Here is a 16,840-nt window from a genome sequence, read left to right as displayed (position 1 = left end):
CAGGAAGTTACTCCACCCAGGATCGCTTAGAGCACCTTTAATATAAATTTAGGAGTATCCCTGAATGTTTGCTGTTTTTAATATGGTTTACCTCTAAGTGTTTCTATGATATCTTAATAAAAAAATACATAACAACATAATAAAAAAGTAAAATACTTTAATACTTTTAGAAATTATTTACCAACTGAGCAAGCAAATAAAAAATGACAGAATGTGTATGCCAATTATGCCTTCTCCACATACAGTTTTGTGAAAAAAAATCTTTTAGTTTTAGGTTAAATGTGTGAATTACTGTGGTTGATCATTTTAGCCACTCGTAATTCATTTTTAACATTTTAATTGTTGTTGGAAGCTTGAAGAAAAGCACTAAAACTTGTTCTTCACCATGTTCATATATAGATCATTGTGTGTTTTAAAGAGAAAGATGAAGAATGTTGACATGTAGCCTACAGCCTACTGAGCATAAATAAACAGTAGGATATATATATACACACACAGTACAGTCCAAAAGTTTGGAACCACTAAGATTTTTAATGTTTTTAAAAGAAGTTTCGTCTGCTCACCAAGGCTACATTTATTTAATTAAAAATACAGTAAAAAACAGTAATATTGTGAAATATTATTACAATTTAAAATAACTGTTTTCTATTTGAATATATTTCACAAAGTAATTTATTCCTGTGATCAAAGCTGAATTTTCAGCATCATTACTCCAGTCTTCAGTGTCACATGATCCTTCAGAAATCATTCTAATATGCTGATCTGCTGCTCAAGAAACATTTAATGTGTACAATTGTACAAAATATTTGTGTACAATATTTTTTTTCAGGATTATTTGATGAATAGAAAGTTCAAAAGAACAGTGTTTATCTGAAATCTAATCTTTTGTAACATTATAAATGTCTTTACTGATTTAATGCATCCTTACTGAATAAAAGTATTCATTTCTTTAATTTCTTTTCAAAAAAATAAAAATAAAAATTCTTACTGACCCCAAACTTTTGAACGGTAGTGTATAATGCTACAGAAGCTTTGTATTTCAGATAAATGCTGTTCTTTTGAACTTTCTATTCATCAAGGAATCCTGAAAGAAAAAGTACACAACTGTTTTCAACATTGAAAATAATCATAAATGTTTCTTGAGCAGCAGATCAGCATATTAGAATGATTTCTGAAGGATCATGTGACACTGAAGACTGGAGTAATGATGCTGAAAATTCAGCTTTGATCACAGGAATAAATTACTTTGTCAAATATATTTAAATAGTACACAGTTATTTTAAATTGTAATAATATTTCACAATATTACTGTTTTTACTGTATTTTTAATTAAATAAATGTAGCCTTGGTGAGCAGACGAAACTTCTTTTAAAAACATTAAAAATCTTAGTGGTTCCAAACTTTTGGACTGTACATGTGTGTGTGTGTGTGTGTGTGTTTGTGAACGTAACTTCGTTCGACGCTGAAACGAAATGACATTACCGAAAATAGTTTCTGTAATAAAGAGTGCACTAATATTTTCAGTGTCGCTTTAAAACGAAACAGGAAACTCATGAATATTCATGTAAGCTCCGCCCAGTTTCGCCGAAAATCTAAACAGAATATATCAGATCAGCTCCTGCATCTGCTGATGGGCTTATATTCACTAATGGGAGTTCATCATTAATTACATTCGTAGTTTTGTAGAAGAAACATTTTAGTGATTAAATCAAAAATGGCTGAAGAAGCCGAAAACTGGGATGAGCATTCAGAAGATGGTGCGATAATGAATGTCTTCAAATACTTGAGTAAGTCTTTCTGTGTGATATAATTATCAATGTCTGATAGAATTATAAGTCAGATCTATAATTATACATTATTTTATTCTTTTTATTATTCTATGCAAAATTCCCCTTTAACATGAAAGTGAAACTAACCAGCACCGGACTTTAGATGAACTATAGGCTATACAAGTCCATTTAAATTAAGAAAACTGAATATTATTTATTTTGAAATCAAGGAATCCACAAAACACAAACTTCAGCTTCAGATCATAATTCTGAAGAAAGAGCATCAGGAGGAGATTCTGGTGAGTGAAGCTTTAATAAAGGTCTGTTGTGTTTTATTATAGAGTGACCAAATCTGAAACAGCATGTTTAATTTGAACATGTTTCATACATGTATTGACATGTCAAAACAATAACAACAACAAAACAACAATAGTTATTTCTATGCTGCAGTTTTATCATGAAAATGAAAGTAATCAAGCTTTGAAATGGCTTTCTGTTTCATCAGTGGCTCTGCCTTGTGGTCATCAAAGGCCAGCACATTATATCATCGCATGGTTCAAGCATTATCTGAAACAGGTAGTTTCTGTACACACTTCCTGACAGATACTGATTCCTGCGCTGCCTTTACATCTTTAACCAGATCTCATATTTCAGAGACAGACTGAGTTCACTTGTCCTGGATTTAATGCGGGCCAGAAGAAAACCTGTGGAGTGAAGCTGTCTTACCAGGACATCTGCCGACTGATTCCTCTGACGAGCAAACAGAGGGAATTCTTAGAGGAGAAACTCTGTCTTCTCACTGCTGGAAAGCTCTGCGACTTCAAAGCTGTGAGCTATTTTTCCTGAACCAGAAATTACAAAATTAGTTTACCAAAAACTCAAATGACACGTTCATCAGTTCATGCCTATACTGTAGTCCGTCACACAATAACCCAAACCCCTGTCTGACCATTTCTGAAGTGTCCAGGGTGCCTGTCCTTAGTGGAAAGACGAGATGAGTCAAACCTGTGTGTACACTGCACTATCTGCACAGCCATCAAGAAACAGACATACACTTTCTGCTGGAGCTGCCTGAGGGAGTGGAAGGGGCCTACCCATAATGCTGTGCGCTGCGGAAACGAGGACTGTGGTAGATTCACTGCATGTTTGGATTGGAAATTCTTACTAAGACTGAAGCTTTCTGAAATTTTGGTTTATTTATGAAATAATCAAAAGGGGTTCAGTTTAATTTTGTATCTAACAAAAGTATTTCTGTTGCTTCTGAACAGATAACTGAAGATTCTCTTGTGCCATGCAGTCCTAAATTTAAACAGGAGAAACTACGAGAAATGGGACATAAGGTTAGTATTATCAAAGCGGGTGCTGTTATGCATCTTCTGAAAGAGTACAGAATCTCTGGATCAAAATACAGGCGAAGAAGCAGCAGAAATGTGCGACAAACAAAAAACGTTGTAAACTAGTTACACAAAGTATACACACGTATATAAAATTAAAAAAGTACTTTAATACACTAAAATTGGGCCAATTTAGTCCCCAGCAGTATTGAAATAGTACACTTACAAGTATACTACTAGTACATTGATACTAGTTAACTTACTACATAAAGTATACTTAAAAAAACTCTCTTGAGTAGGCACTTATTTAGAATAATTACTGCTAAAAAAGTGTGTTCTATATAGTATGAATGTAATCCAGACTTTCTACATTCGCCATGTTCTCATGATCATGTGACCTGTCAGCATCAGTTTCGTCACTTCACTGCCATTCACAAAAAACCCTCTCCCGTGGCCTCATGGGACAGTAAAGTGTCCATCATATACACACCAGAATTTCACTGGAAGTAGCAGGTCATCCAGGTAGTTTTTGCCTACTGTTTTACTTTTTAATGAATACTGTGGATCCAGACATACTTCTTTTGTCACATACTGTTCCCTTTCATGGGAACTGTCGACGTTACATCATATGAGGTTATGGGAACCCTCTGCGTAATTGCGTCGTGAAGCACTCTTGTATCTAACCAATAATGAGACGAGACGTCAGAGGCGGGTGACGTCACGAACCAGGAAACTATAAAGCATACCCAGAACAAAGAATGCTAGCTTCTGTTGTCTTCAGCAAGCGCTCTCTGTATCTTGTGTGTCTTTTTTGATGTTGTTTGTCTTATTACATAAACAAGTCACAATCTCTTTGTCTGAGGACAAGAGTATCCCACACCAATCCATATATTTATATATAAAAAAGACACGTATTATGGCGAAAAAAAAACAGCAGTTGAATGGGAGTTGAGCATGCCCAGGCAGCTGTCGAGGGAGCTGTGTGGTGAAGAAAAACTAACTCTCAGGACACTGTTCCAGTGTTCACCTCGGATCGGGTCCATTCGTGGGGTTCACAAATAGGAAAGGTTAGAGACGGGCGCCGCCCTTTCTCTGCCTTTATCTGCCAGGCTCAGTGCCGTCTCCCAGGTGGAAGCACGCTCTGCGGTTTCTTCCCCCGGGTTGAGGCACTGGTATTTCATGTCCAGCTCTGAGGAGGTGGATATTGTGATATCGAAGAAAGATCTGAGGACTCCGCCACCTCACACACATATTGTGTTTCAAAATCACACGTTTAAATAGTCAATAGTGAACAGCAGTTGAATCACGTTTCCCCCAGCGCTACACTACAAAGCGAGTGGGGATACACACGATTTATGTGTTGTTTGCTGGGAGTGGAGCATGCACGTCAGCTCACAACTGACAGTGACAGTGTTCATTCATAAAAATGTCCTAAAGAGAAGCATGCACTAGCGGGAGTGTTTTAGCTCCACTCCTGTTGGCTTTATTCTCGAGGGAATAAAAGTCTAACGCAAGGCTCGGATCTCGCGTTGCTGAGGCAGCACGTAGATTAAATCTGCAAGAAATAACATACGGCTCGAGTCTCGCATTTGCCGAGGCTGTGCATAGATCACGTGTCCATAGTTTTATATATATGTATTCCCTAAAATACCTTGCGAATTATTACGAGCTATAATTCTTTTTTTGTATTCTAAATATATTCAGTGGCTCCATTTAATTTGAGGATTAAATGACACATTGAATACATTAAATTCTGAGGAATTTAAAAGAAAATAAAGGAGACCGCTCTGCCAACCCTGCCACCTCGTGTGCTTCAGGGCGCAGTGGTTTCCAGTGTTCCTCCAAGAAGAGGAGGGTTGTAGAGCAGTCAGTTCAGGTCAGGTCTGACCGTTCATCCAAAGAAAGTGTCACCACCCGTGCACCCCCGCAGAAAGCTTGGGGACAGGGACAGGTGACACAGCTGAAGTCTTTGTGGGGTAACACAGATCTGTGGACTGTAATTATCACCAAGAAGGCTTCGAAGAGGTCCTGATGCCAGTGGCTAGGGACATTGGAGGGCAGCCCCCTCCAGAGGGGGTCGGGTATTAAAATACATGGTACCCATCCCTCTTTGGCGCCCTCAGGGGGCAGTTCTGCTAACCCTGCCACACAGTGTGCTTCAGGTCACAGCGGTCTCCACCGATCCTCCGAGGAGGGCCGGTCATCACTTGATTCGGCTGTTCCTTGCCAGTTTACCGCTTCAGGGTGCCGAGTTAAGTGCTCAAAAAACAAAAAAAAAAAAAAAAAAAAAACACCAGAGGCCAGTCTCGAGAGACTGGTTCCCTTAGTAAATTTTCTGGCAGAATGGAAACTTCTCCCAAATATTTCAAAATGGGTGCTGCTCACAATAGAAAAGGGTTACAAATTCAGGTCTCGCCCGCCCCAGTTTAATGGGGTCGTTCCCACAGTGGTGGCCCCCAAGCAGTCTCTGGTAATAGAACAGGAGATTATGACGCTCTTGCAAAAAGGAGCTATAGAAGGGGTTCTCCTCCCAGCAAGCTGTCAGGGTTTTACAACCAGTGCTTCATTGTTCCAAAGGAGGATGGAGGGTTATCCCACAGATCAGGTCCAAGGACTGGTTTGTTGTGATAGACCTGAAAGATGCTTACTTTCATGTATCCATCTATCCTCAACACAGGAAGTTCCTCAGGTTTGCTTTCGGGGTGAAGCATACCTGTACAGGGTTTTTCCCTTCGGCCTTATCACTCGTACATTTACGAAGTGCGTACTGAACTATATTGATGACCGGTTGATTATAGCTCCAACAGAACATCTGGCAGTTCAACATCAAGATGTTGTTCTGTCACACATGAAGAGGCTTGTGCTGAGGCTCAATGCCAAGAAAAGTGTGCTGGTTCCGGCTTAAATTACCAACTACTTAGGGGGTAGTTTGGGACTCCACCACGATGCAGGCACATCTGTCTCCTGCTCGTGTGAGTTCCATTCTCAATGCCCTGAATGGGGAGAAACTCGGCCAGTCACTCACTGTCAAACAGTTTCGAAGACTGTTGGGTCTCATGGCAGCTGCGTCCAACGTGATAACTTTTAGCCTGCTGCACATGAGACTCTTGCAGTGGTGGCTCAGGACCAAGGGGTTTTCTCCAAGGGGAAATCCTTTTCGCATGATCAAAGTTATGCGGCGATGCCTTCATGCTCTGGTTGTGTGGAAAAAGCCTTGGTTCCTGTCCCAAGTACCTGTGTTGGTGGTTCCTTGTCGTCGCGTAATGCTTACGACGGATGCTTCCCTCACAGGTTGGGGGGCGATCATGAGTGGTTGCTCAGCTCTGGGTCTATGGAAGGACCATCAGCGTTCCTGGCACATAAATCGGCTGGATATGATGGCGGTATTTCTTGCAGTAAAATACTTCCTCCCAGACCTGAGGGCCCATCACATGTCGGTTGTCCGCATGGACCAATGTCCCAGGTCCCATCGTACTTCAGGCCTTCTATCTTCCTCCATTTACAACTTCAGATCAGGAGAAACTCAATCTGCTCTGCCCAGTGAGGGCTTTAGATGCATATGTCCACAGAGCTGCCCTGTGGGGCAAAACGGATGAATTATTTGTGTGTTACGGGTCTCCTAAGAAAGGAGGGCCAGCATCTAAGCAGAGAATGAGCAAGTGGGTGGTCGAGGATATCTCACTTGCTTATGAGGCGGCCGGACACCCATCTCCATTAGCTGTCCGTGTTCACTCTACTAGGGGTATGGCGGCCTCAAAGGCCTTAATGTCAGGAGTATCCATTAATGACATATGTGATTCAGCTGGATGGTCATCCCAGCACACATTTATTAGGTTTTACAACCTGGACATAGGCTCCACTCCAGGGTCCTCAGTTCTGTCTACAAGATAACAGACAGGTACTTGGTTCTGCGGCGTAGTTGGGACAGCGTTCCCATAACGTCACGTGATGTAGCGTCGACAGTTCCCATGAAAGGGAACGTCTCGTGTTACTTGTGTAACCCTTGTTCCCTGAGTAAGGGAACGAGACGCTACGTCACGTTGCCGTACCCCCTGCATACCTGTGAGCATCTTGCTTCAGCCATAATCCATAAGCTAGTGTTCTTTGTTCTGGGTATGCTTTATAGTTTCCTGGTCCGTGACGTCACCCGCCTCTGACGTCTCGTCTCATCATTGGTTAGATACAGACGTGCTTCACGACGCAATCACGCAGAGGGTTCCCATAACGTCATATGACATAGCGTCTCTTTCCCTATTCAGGGAACCAGGGTTACACAAGTAACTCGAGATGTTTTTCGCCTACTATATAGTACAGAAGTATGTTATTTCGGATGCAGCCTTGAATTTTACTTAAGTATACTTCATAAAACGTACTTGAAGTATACTTATTTTTTGCAAAAGATGTCACTTTCTTTAGTAATTGTCCTGAATTTATTTTGAATCCCTCTTTCTCTTCTCTCAAGATTTACCCAATGAAGGACAAGTCCTCTGACAGAAAACGTCTAGCGCTCCTAATTAACAATGTGGAGTTTGAAGATGAAGATCAAAACCGTGTCGGGGCAGATAAGGATGAGTCGAGGATGGAGAGACTGCTGAAGGGTCTCGGTTACACTGTGGTGACACTAAGAGACCTCACGGCACAGGTACTGTGTGTGTGTGTGTGTGTCTGTGTGTGTGTGTGTGTGTCTGTGTGTGTGTGTGTGTGTGTGTGTGTCTGTGTGTGTCTGTGTGTGTGTGTGTGTGTGTGTCTGTGTGTGTGTGTGTGTGTGTGTCTGTGTGTGTGTGTGTGTGTGTGTGTATACAATATGAACAGCTGAACAGAATCACGCGTTTGATTCCCAGGGTATGAAATGTGCCATGAAAGACTTCGCCCAGCGACAGGAGCACTTCCAATCAGACAGCTGCTTTGTGGTGTTCATGTCACATGGAAACGACAAAGGAATCAGTGGAGTTTCCTTAATAAGGAATTCTGATGAGGACATTTTCTCCATAGATGAAATCTTTAATAGCTTGAACACTCCAAACTGTCCTGGACTGCGAGACAAACCCAAAATCATCCTTATCCAGTCATGTCGGGGTGGTAAGTTTACAGATTAACAGGAAGTGACTCATGTTCATACTTCATACATTGTCTCAGCAAATTACTTATTAGGATCTAGTCAAAAGACTGAGGCACAAAATGTATTGCACTTCCATTCAGTCTTAACATCTCTAAACAATCCAAATTTATTTTGGCTTTAAACCTCGGCAGAACCATCAAACCAGTAACAATAAAACACTGACAACATTATTAACATTAGCAATAATAAATTCTTTAATGTGCATGACCTCTGAGCTTTAGTGCACCTTTGAAACTGGATTTTAAACTCTGTTTTTACAGCTCTCAGTACAGCGCTTCTGCGACATGATTCACACTATCAGCAGATGTTGCCCTGATCGGTTGTGTCTCATCTTACAGGTAAAGATGGATGTGTGGAGGTCCAGGACAGTGTGCCAAAACAAGAGCACATTGAGAAGGACTTCTGCTGCCTGAGGTCCTGTACTCCAGGTGAACACATTTAGATTATACTATAATATTCCACTAAGAACAACATTCATTCATTGCTATACTTAGTTTTTATTGCACTGAATTTTATTGCTTTGCTAGTATTTAAGCTGTCATACAGTAATGTGTGTTCTTTATTCAGATACTGTGTCCTACAGGACTGAGAGTGGCTCAGATTTCTTCAAGGATATAGTGGAAGTATTTAATCAGCACGCTTGTGAGGATGAGATTTTGGAGCTTTTCAGAAAGGTAATGTTTGTGAACTTCTCAGATTTATTGTTTAGTGTAGTCTTAGTATTTCACTGCATGTCACTAAATCAGATCGTAAATCCAATACAAGGAAAAGAATATAATAAAAGAATAACGTTTTTTTAGCTGACTATGTTAGTATGTTTAGTTATTTTTAATTTTGTCCAACATTTTTTTAAACAGGTCCTTGAAGTTTAAGGAGAATCATCCACGTCAAATGCCATGCATAGACAGAACAACATTGTCTAAAAAGGTCTACCTCTTCCCTGGGCTGTGAAATAAAATCTGCTCTCCTTTATAAGAAATGTGATCACAATAATGTCCTCTTTTTAAGCCTTGGATATACAAATATTAAACATATAAAAGGGTGATAATAAAAAGATTTGACTTGTATGTAATATCAGTCTAAAATATCTTTTGATATATCAATAAAAATGTTTTTATTACTTTTATTAAATGTTTTCATATTAGAAAACATTTGTGCTGGTGTTTGTAAAAAAATGAACAATAAAGAGTAGAAAATACAAAATGCAAGAAGAGGTTTTATTTTAAAGACACTAAATACATAATTTCAAATACACTTTCACAGATGTCACCTTTGGTCGATTACTAATTAGACTACATGTCAACTATAGCAGAAATCTCACAATTAACACAATTATGCACAGTTTTTGAATTTTCAATTTCAGTTTTTGTCATTTCAATCAAATGTCACATAGAAGACATTTTATAATTCTTAACAAATCAGTAGTTACTGTATACTCCATTATCAATATATTTGAAAAAATATGAATCCTTAAAGTACAGATGAAATCAAAATCGACCCTATTTACTTTATTAGTGCATATTACTAGTCTTGCATTGAACAATTAATCTGTGCAAGTTAAAACACAGAAAAAAATTGTTTGTCGTGGTAATCTTTAATCAAAATCTGAAATGTTACTTCCGGTCTGGAATGTCGTTCCTTCTTTGATAACGTCAGTTTGACGGCTTGGGTTGAAAACATGTAAACCACTCCCCTGCAACCGTTCGTCTGCTATGAGCTAGAGATGGAGAGAAGGAGTAAAGTAAAGTAAAACCCTCTATTCAATATTCTGTTTCACTAGGAAATATGTCACAAAACTGGAGAAAAGATGTTTGCAACTTCTGGTTCACGGGGACTTTAACAAAAAGTTTTACCAATTTATCACACAAAGTTGTCTCTTTTCTCTATCACAGTTTTACTCAAATTATTGTCAGGTTGACCAAGTTAATTCTCAAGTTCATTCTGATTCTTGTGTAGATTTCTACCTGTTCTCTTGATGATTTGATGACTTTTTTTTTTTTTTTTACTGCCACTTTTTTCATGTGTGGCCTCATTTTTGTCATGTTTTCTTTTTCCTTTTGGTTTTTTTGTTTGCCTGCTCAGCACAGGGTTCCTCAGAGGTTTCGTCACAGCAGATACTGAGAAAATATCCAGAGTATATATTAACAGACTATCTAAACATTCATATTCATGATGTGGAATCAAATACGGGTGCATATTAAGTCCTTAAGAGACTAAAAAAAAAAAAAAAAAAATAAGACACCACTATTAAATAAGTATTTTCAACTTTTGAACAATTTGATTAAAAAGAACATGCCCTGTGGATTCTATGTTGGTTCTTTAGAATATCTTGGTTCATTGCAAAGAAATCATCTTAATTTTTATAATAATACTGTTGCTATTAAATCAAACAATTTCCTGTGTCATAAAACTGAGGGCAGAATGAAATCAAGAATTAATGTTAAATTGTCAGATGGCTTCTCCATCCTTACCTTCCAGTTGTGGTTCATTATGAGCTCCACCATACTGTTGAAAAAGAAAGTATGGAAAGGAAAAAAAAAACACTATTTGCAGTCATTCAATATATCATTTCACTCCCGTTAACAAAAGTATCAGCATAACTGCAACAAAACTGCATTTTTCTTAAATGATAAATTAATTCAAATTCCATTACCTCTTCTCTGTCTGCTTCTACTGGTTGTTCTGGTTCAGCAGTTTTCATTTTGGGCCCTTCTTTCATGTCCTCCATGCTTGTATCTGATGAAGCTATAAAAGCAAGAAAATCAGACACAGATGTTGCTTCACTAAATCTGTTATAATGTTAGCCTAACCACGCTCAACAACAAATTTCTGATCAAGTGTAATGCTTTTATCTGCACCTGAGGAAATTCATGTCATATTACATATAACTGTAATATGGACAATACACTATATGGAATTACCACCAGGGAATCACTACACATGGGCATATGGCCTAGCTCCAGTATGCGGGCTGACCGAAAGGACATGGATCACGAGTACTGGACCTGGCGCTGAATTTTTCCATCGAATTCGACTGCCGCAGGGTGCTGAAAATTAAGATCAAGGCAATTCAATTCCGTTCCTAGTGAAAAATAAATATACTAAAATGATTTGAAATATATTTATTTTATGCTAATTATACTACAAATGCATTTACATATTTATGTACTTAATTTAAATACCCTGCAATTGTACTTTTAGTAAACTAAATAGGTATACTTAAAGTCTACTGAATTGGAGCAAGTATTTTTGTGTTGAGGTCCAACTAAAGATATACTTTTTTTTATTGTGCTAAAGTGGAACTATTGCAAGTATACTTTAGGTACACTTTAAATATCTTGCATTGAAATTATACAGTGATCATACAATCCTTTCTAATAGTAATATTAAACACATTTTAGGCTTAATATTAAGAAATATGCATTGTGTAATATAAAGTAGAACTCCAAATAAAGTTTAATTAGAATATTTATGTCAGTAAGTATATAAATTGGGTTTGTAGTTAGTATGAAATGAATGTAGGCCTATTTTAAATACATTTTGGTAGGTTTTTTTCACTAGGGCAGATTCTACATCAATTCTCTGACATGTTTTCTCACCATCATGTACCTAACTCAGAAACTCTTTAAGAAAATTCATAGTTATCAAAACTCATAATTATGAGTTTTATCTCATAAATGCACCCTTTCTGACATGACTTGAAAACACTGTAACTGCTGAAGCTAAACCTTGACCTTGAACCACAATGATTGATATGTTTTAAACACACCATAAAGCCAATGCCATCACACTCACCAACAATCGGTTTTGCCGTTCTTTTGCTAAACAACTGAACTCGCTGGAGTGCACACTATTGGGAATCTGTGTTGCAGATTTTGGCACATTTGTCAGAAGGAAACTCAACAAGGAGTCTAGAAACTCATTGTAGCTAAAGATACAAGTCTCACCATGTATTTTAAATCTGAGAATGATGAAATTATTTTTAGATGATGCTATGTAATTTTTTAGATGAGACTTTTTTTTTGTGCAAACCACAGAAAACGTCTCAGGTTACGTATGTAACCGTGGTTCCCTGAGAACAGGGAACGAGACTCTGCGTTTGCAGTAAACGCTTTGGGGAATGTCACGTGACTCGGTGTCTGCAAGCCAACTTTCCAATAACTACAATGCCTATTGGTCGGCGACAGCCTATGACGTAATACGGCGCGACCCGGAAGTATAAAGGCACGCCTGTGGAAGCAGTCATTATCCATCGTCTTGAGGGACTGTTCAGCAGGCAGCCCAAAGCATGGCAAGGAAACGCAGAGTCTCATTCCCTGTTCTCAGTTACATATGTAACCTGAGACATTCCCTTTTGAAAGGGAACTCCACTCTGCATTTGCAGTAAACTCTTTGGGGAACAATATACCCACGCCGCCATGCTTGAGGAGAGTGCCTGCCAAGAAATATGGCTTGAGACAAAGGCTCTGCTTGGCAACTCCCCCTCGGGTCACACCAGGCTGTCAGTGACAGCATTCCCTTTGGCCAACAGCCCAAGCTGAACTTCAAGAAGGCCTTCCTCAGAGGACCTACAGAAGCTGCTAAGGCGTCTGGAACCAGTTTTTCTGAAGAGAAAGCGGTCCCTTTAAGGGAATGTGGCCAAGGAACCAAAGGGAACCTCAGCCAGTCACTAGAGGGGAATGAAGTCACCCCCAATGCCACCAGGGAGGCCGACCTGGTCTTGTCATGGACCAGACTTAGTTCAGGCCAACCCTGTCTGAATACAGAGCCTCTAAAACACATTCTTCAAGAAGATAGTGAGTAAGAGTGACTGCAAAGAGGCAGGAACCAGCTCAGACCCAAACGCAGAGATGGGCATCCTGGAGAGCAGAACTCAGCTGAGTGCTATGAACCCTCATATCGAGGGGAGATAATCCGCTCATCCTAGGATCTACTCAGTGCTTAATTAACGCACTAAGGAGGCTGTGCGCTAAACACCTGTTCATACAGGGGAGCACAAACCAGCCCAGGGCTGAATCTTAGGAGGAGGCCTGATTAAGGCCTACCACCATGATCAGCTTAGGGAGCTAAGCACCATTACAAACACAACCCTGAAAGGGAAGTACAAAGCTCACCTAACAGGTAGACCATGCAATGGGCACATCCACACATCTAACACAATCCAACGAGCAGTGTACTCAGTAAAAGCACCTTTAACTCTATAAAGCAAGAGGAGTACAGCGTATGCCAACACGTATTAAGGAAGGCCTGGATGGGCCTATCACCTCAACGGACACGTGGCATCAGCTCGTGGCAGTGTTTAGGCCCCAAGGACGATAAACAACCCGACAAAGAGGAGGTTGAATTTACCACTTGGGCCCCTGGTCAGCGAAAGTGTATATAGATAATTCTCAAAGAGAAATACACCCAATCATACTCCAGTGTGTTCAAATAGGCGGCCCGTAGGAACTAGCAACCTCTAAGACACTTGGCGTAAGTCTCGTGGCCGTTACTAGGAGCACAAAAGGTCCACCCTAGGCTCTAGGTGGCTCTTAGCTCAACTAGAGTAAAATAAGACTCAGGGAGGCAGATGTAGGTTAAACCGAACCTCAGTAAGGTTTCACTACCATCCTCCACCTGAGAGGCTAGCCACTCAAAATACTCAGAAAAAGCACCTTGTTACTCTCATTGCGAGGGGAGTACATGACTGGACTCCATATGTTACACCGGAGGCCAAAGTAGGCCTACCTAGTAACCATGTGGCATCAGCAAGTGGCTACCATAACCAGACCACCCAAAGTCCATGTATTAGAAGTTTCAAATTGTAATACATAAAATGCTACCAAACATTGTGAACAGGCCTGTTTAGGGCCTATCCGTCAGCGATGGGGTGTGGCCAATGGTGGCATGGTTTCTCCAGGCATCCTGCCAACAAGTCGACTAGAAAAAGGAGGCCTAAAGGGGCCTCCATTCCAGTATCAAGTGGCGTTCAGCCTATTCACAGAAAAACACAACCTGTGCCAACATGTAAACTAAAAAGGCCTGAGGGGGCCTACCGATTCAATAACACGTGGCTTCAGCTCGTGAATTTTAAGGGAACCAAGCTACAGGGAACCAACTCTAACCCAAATAACTATGGAAAGCTAACTGCTACCTGCGCTAAGCTACACATTCCAACAGGCAATGTACCCTAAACATGTGACTAAAGGGAACCAAACAAAGACAACATGGTCTAAGGGAGGCTATTAAAGCCTACTACCTCAAACAGACACGTGGCAGGGCCTGAGGCAGTGTAATCTATAAGAGTATGTGAGCGGACTGTGATCAGTTGAACAGCATTGTATACATACACTTGCTAACTAGAAGAAGGCTGAATATATATGGCCTACAATCCAAGTTATATGCAATATAGCTGTTGCAATCTACAGGTGATGCACTCAGTGAAACCAAAAACCCTCCTAACTGGGGAATATAAGTTCACCATATACTCAAATAAAGGCCAATTTACAACGAAAAGGGCCTGCTATTATGAGAACAGGTGCTAACCTGTGGCAGCATAAATAAGCTCACATACAAATGTAGGGCAAATGTCTATAACTCAAAGTAGTGCAAACTTTGATATACATGCTGTTTTAAAAAGAAAAGACATTCTCTGTACAGATTCTCAAATCTGTTCTAAGCCTTTGAGGACGGGGCTAAAAACTAGCAGCGTCAACTCAGACTTGATAAATAGAAACATCAAATGGCTCAGAAGAAAATATTTTTCTTTTTAGCATGAGAGTTCTAGAAAGTGGGGCCTAGCAATACCTGCATAACTTATCTACACAAAGATAAGGGCCTACCACCTGAGAAACAGCATCAGGGAGTCTAAAAACAGTCTACATCCTAGCTGTTAAACTCACAATTGCACCTACATAAGCAAGGGGATAATTGGGCTCCCTCGGGAGGAAGCCAGAACTAGGAACTACACGTCCTAAAAGGATAGTAAATACATATGGGGTTAATACATACACCACACATAAACCTAGCTCTAGCCTGGCGCTAAGCTATAGGCCTGTTTCTTACAACAGGCACCATAACAAGCCTGATCTCCACTTCCAAATCTCATGATAGGAGAAATAAAGTGAAGATCACTGCTAAGATGTCAGGCGGCCAGTTAGGGCCACTGTAGACTGCCCGTGATGAGATAGTTGGCAAATGTCTCGTCAATGGGCGGCATCAACACATACCCATGCTGGCCTAATCCCTCCACATCAGCGAAATTCCCTCGCTGATGTGGATGAATTCTGGCCAAGTATGGGTTCTTCCATGCCTTCTTGATCTCTAAGTGAAGATCTGGAAGGAATAGAAGGCTCACCGGAGAAAGAAACCGTTAGTCCAGTCTGCTGCGAACGGGCTCTTTCCTCATGCGCTCCTACAGCAGCTGCAGCCTGCTGGCGGTGCGTTCCACAACCTCCAGTAACTCAGCATATGCTGGGCAAGGAGGCTTGGAAAAAGAAGCAGCCTCAACTACTTCTTCCTCCATAGCCATCTCCATCTCATGGGGGCTAGCAGCCAGAAGAACACTCGCTCTTGGATCCGATGATGTCAGTGATAAGACATCATCGTCATCCAGGAGCTCATCCCCGCCAGCTGCCGCCAAGGGTTAAGAGACTGTTACACCCCTCTCAAACTTGGCGGCGAGCTCCACCTGCGAGCCCCATGAGTGCAGCCGCCACTTTCCACTTTCGAAAGGGAACATGAGGTATGAACTGAAACATTTTTGTTGAATCCTATGTTGACCTGTTATGATTAAATGTACAATTAAATTAACTGTATTTGAGTTCTACTTGTTGAGTGTAAAAATAGTATTGGTCCAGATAAAAGTTTACAGGAAATGTGTTTTGAGTTGCAAAAAAAATCATCATGAAGTAAATTTTAGAATTATGATCTTTACCTCTTTAATAATTTACCCACATTTATCAGAATATCAGGTAGGCTATTGTTTAATTCAATTCAAATTTATTTCTATAGCACTTTTCACAATTTTGCATGGTTGCACAGCAAATATATATACATATAGAAAGTAGTTACAAAAGTAAATATTTGTAATTATGACAAATAAAGAAAACAACATAGTTTGAAATGGTGAAAAAAATTCACGTATCTGATCAGAAGTTTTATCACTTTAGTGTATTTCTAATGCATTCCAAAGCACCTACTTTAATACACCTTTTCCATTAATGCTACTTTTATGGCCTGTTGCACTTTGAAATATGGACTGGAGCCCTTTAGGCTGTCCAAATATTATGAATAATTAAACAAATTATTAAACTTATGCTGACCAGTCCTCAAAAATTACACAAAAATATAAAATGTCAAATAAATTCAGGAACGTTAACTGCATGAAAAGTAAATCATTTTAATTCATGCATCACATTTAAATCCGCAGCTTAATGCAAGACCACCAAATCATTTAATTGTGTTTTTGTCATAAGCAGTTGTGCTGCATTGAGAGTTAAAGCACACAGAGACAATCGGCAGAGGAATGTCACAGATGATTATATTTCATCCACACACACGGAAACAAAAGCAGTTCTGCATGTTCACATTTTTCCACCAACGAACAAAACTGTCTGTGTTTTAGTGCGCACACAAGA

At 39.9% G+C, this 16,840-nt stretch overlaps 1 protein-coding gene across 1 annotated transcript; it reads left to right on the top strand.

Moving 5' to 3' along the window:
• The first annotated feature begins 1,609 nt into the window (after positions 1 to 1,609).
• Positions 1,610 to 9,232, top strand: LOC125271498 (caspase a-like). The gene is made up of 11 exons (XM_048195537.1): positions 1,610 to 1,757; positions 2,000 to 2,068; positions 2,275 to 2,345; positions 2,424 to 2,597; positions 2,730 to 2,909; positions 3,038 to 3,109; positions 7,566 to 7,745; positions 7,945 to 8,182; positions 8,561 to 8,650; positions 8,790 to 8,901; positions 9,080 to 9,232. The coding sequence occupies exons 1-11, from the start codon at positions 1,715 to 1,717 to the stop codon at positions 9,171 to 9,173; spliced, it is 1,323 nt and encodes a 440-aa protein (XP_048051494.1). The 5' UTR covers positions 1,610 to 1,714; the 3' UTR covers positions 9,174 to 9,232.
• The last annotated feature ends 7,608 nt before the right edge of the window (positions 9,233 to 16,840 follow it).

Source organism: Megalobrama amblycephala, linkage group LG7 (assembly GCF_018812025.1).
Source record: "Megalobrama amblycephala isolate DHTTF-2021 linkage group LG7, ASM1881202v1, whole genome shotgun sequence".
NCBI classification, from domain to species: Eukaryota; Metazoa; Chordata; class Actinopteri; order Cypriniformes; family Xenocyprididae; genus Megalobrama; species Megalobrama amblycephala.
This window is presented reverse-complemented; position numbering and strand designations above follow the sequence as displayed.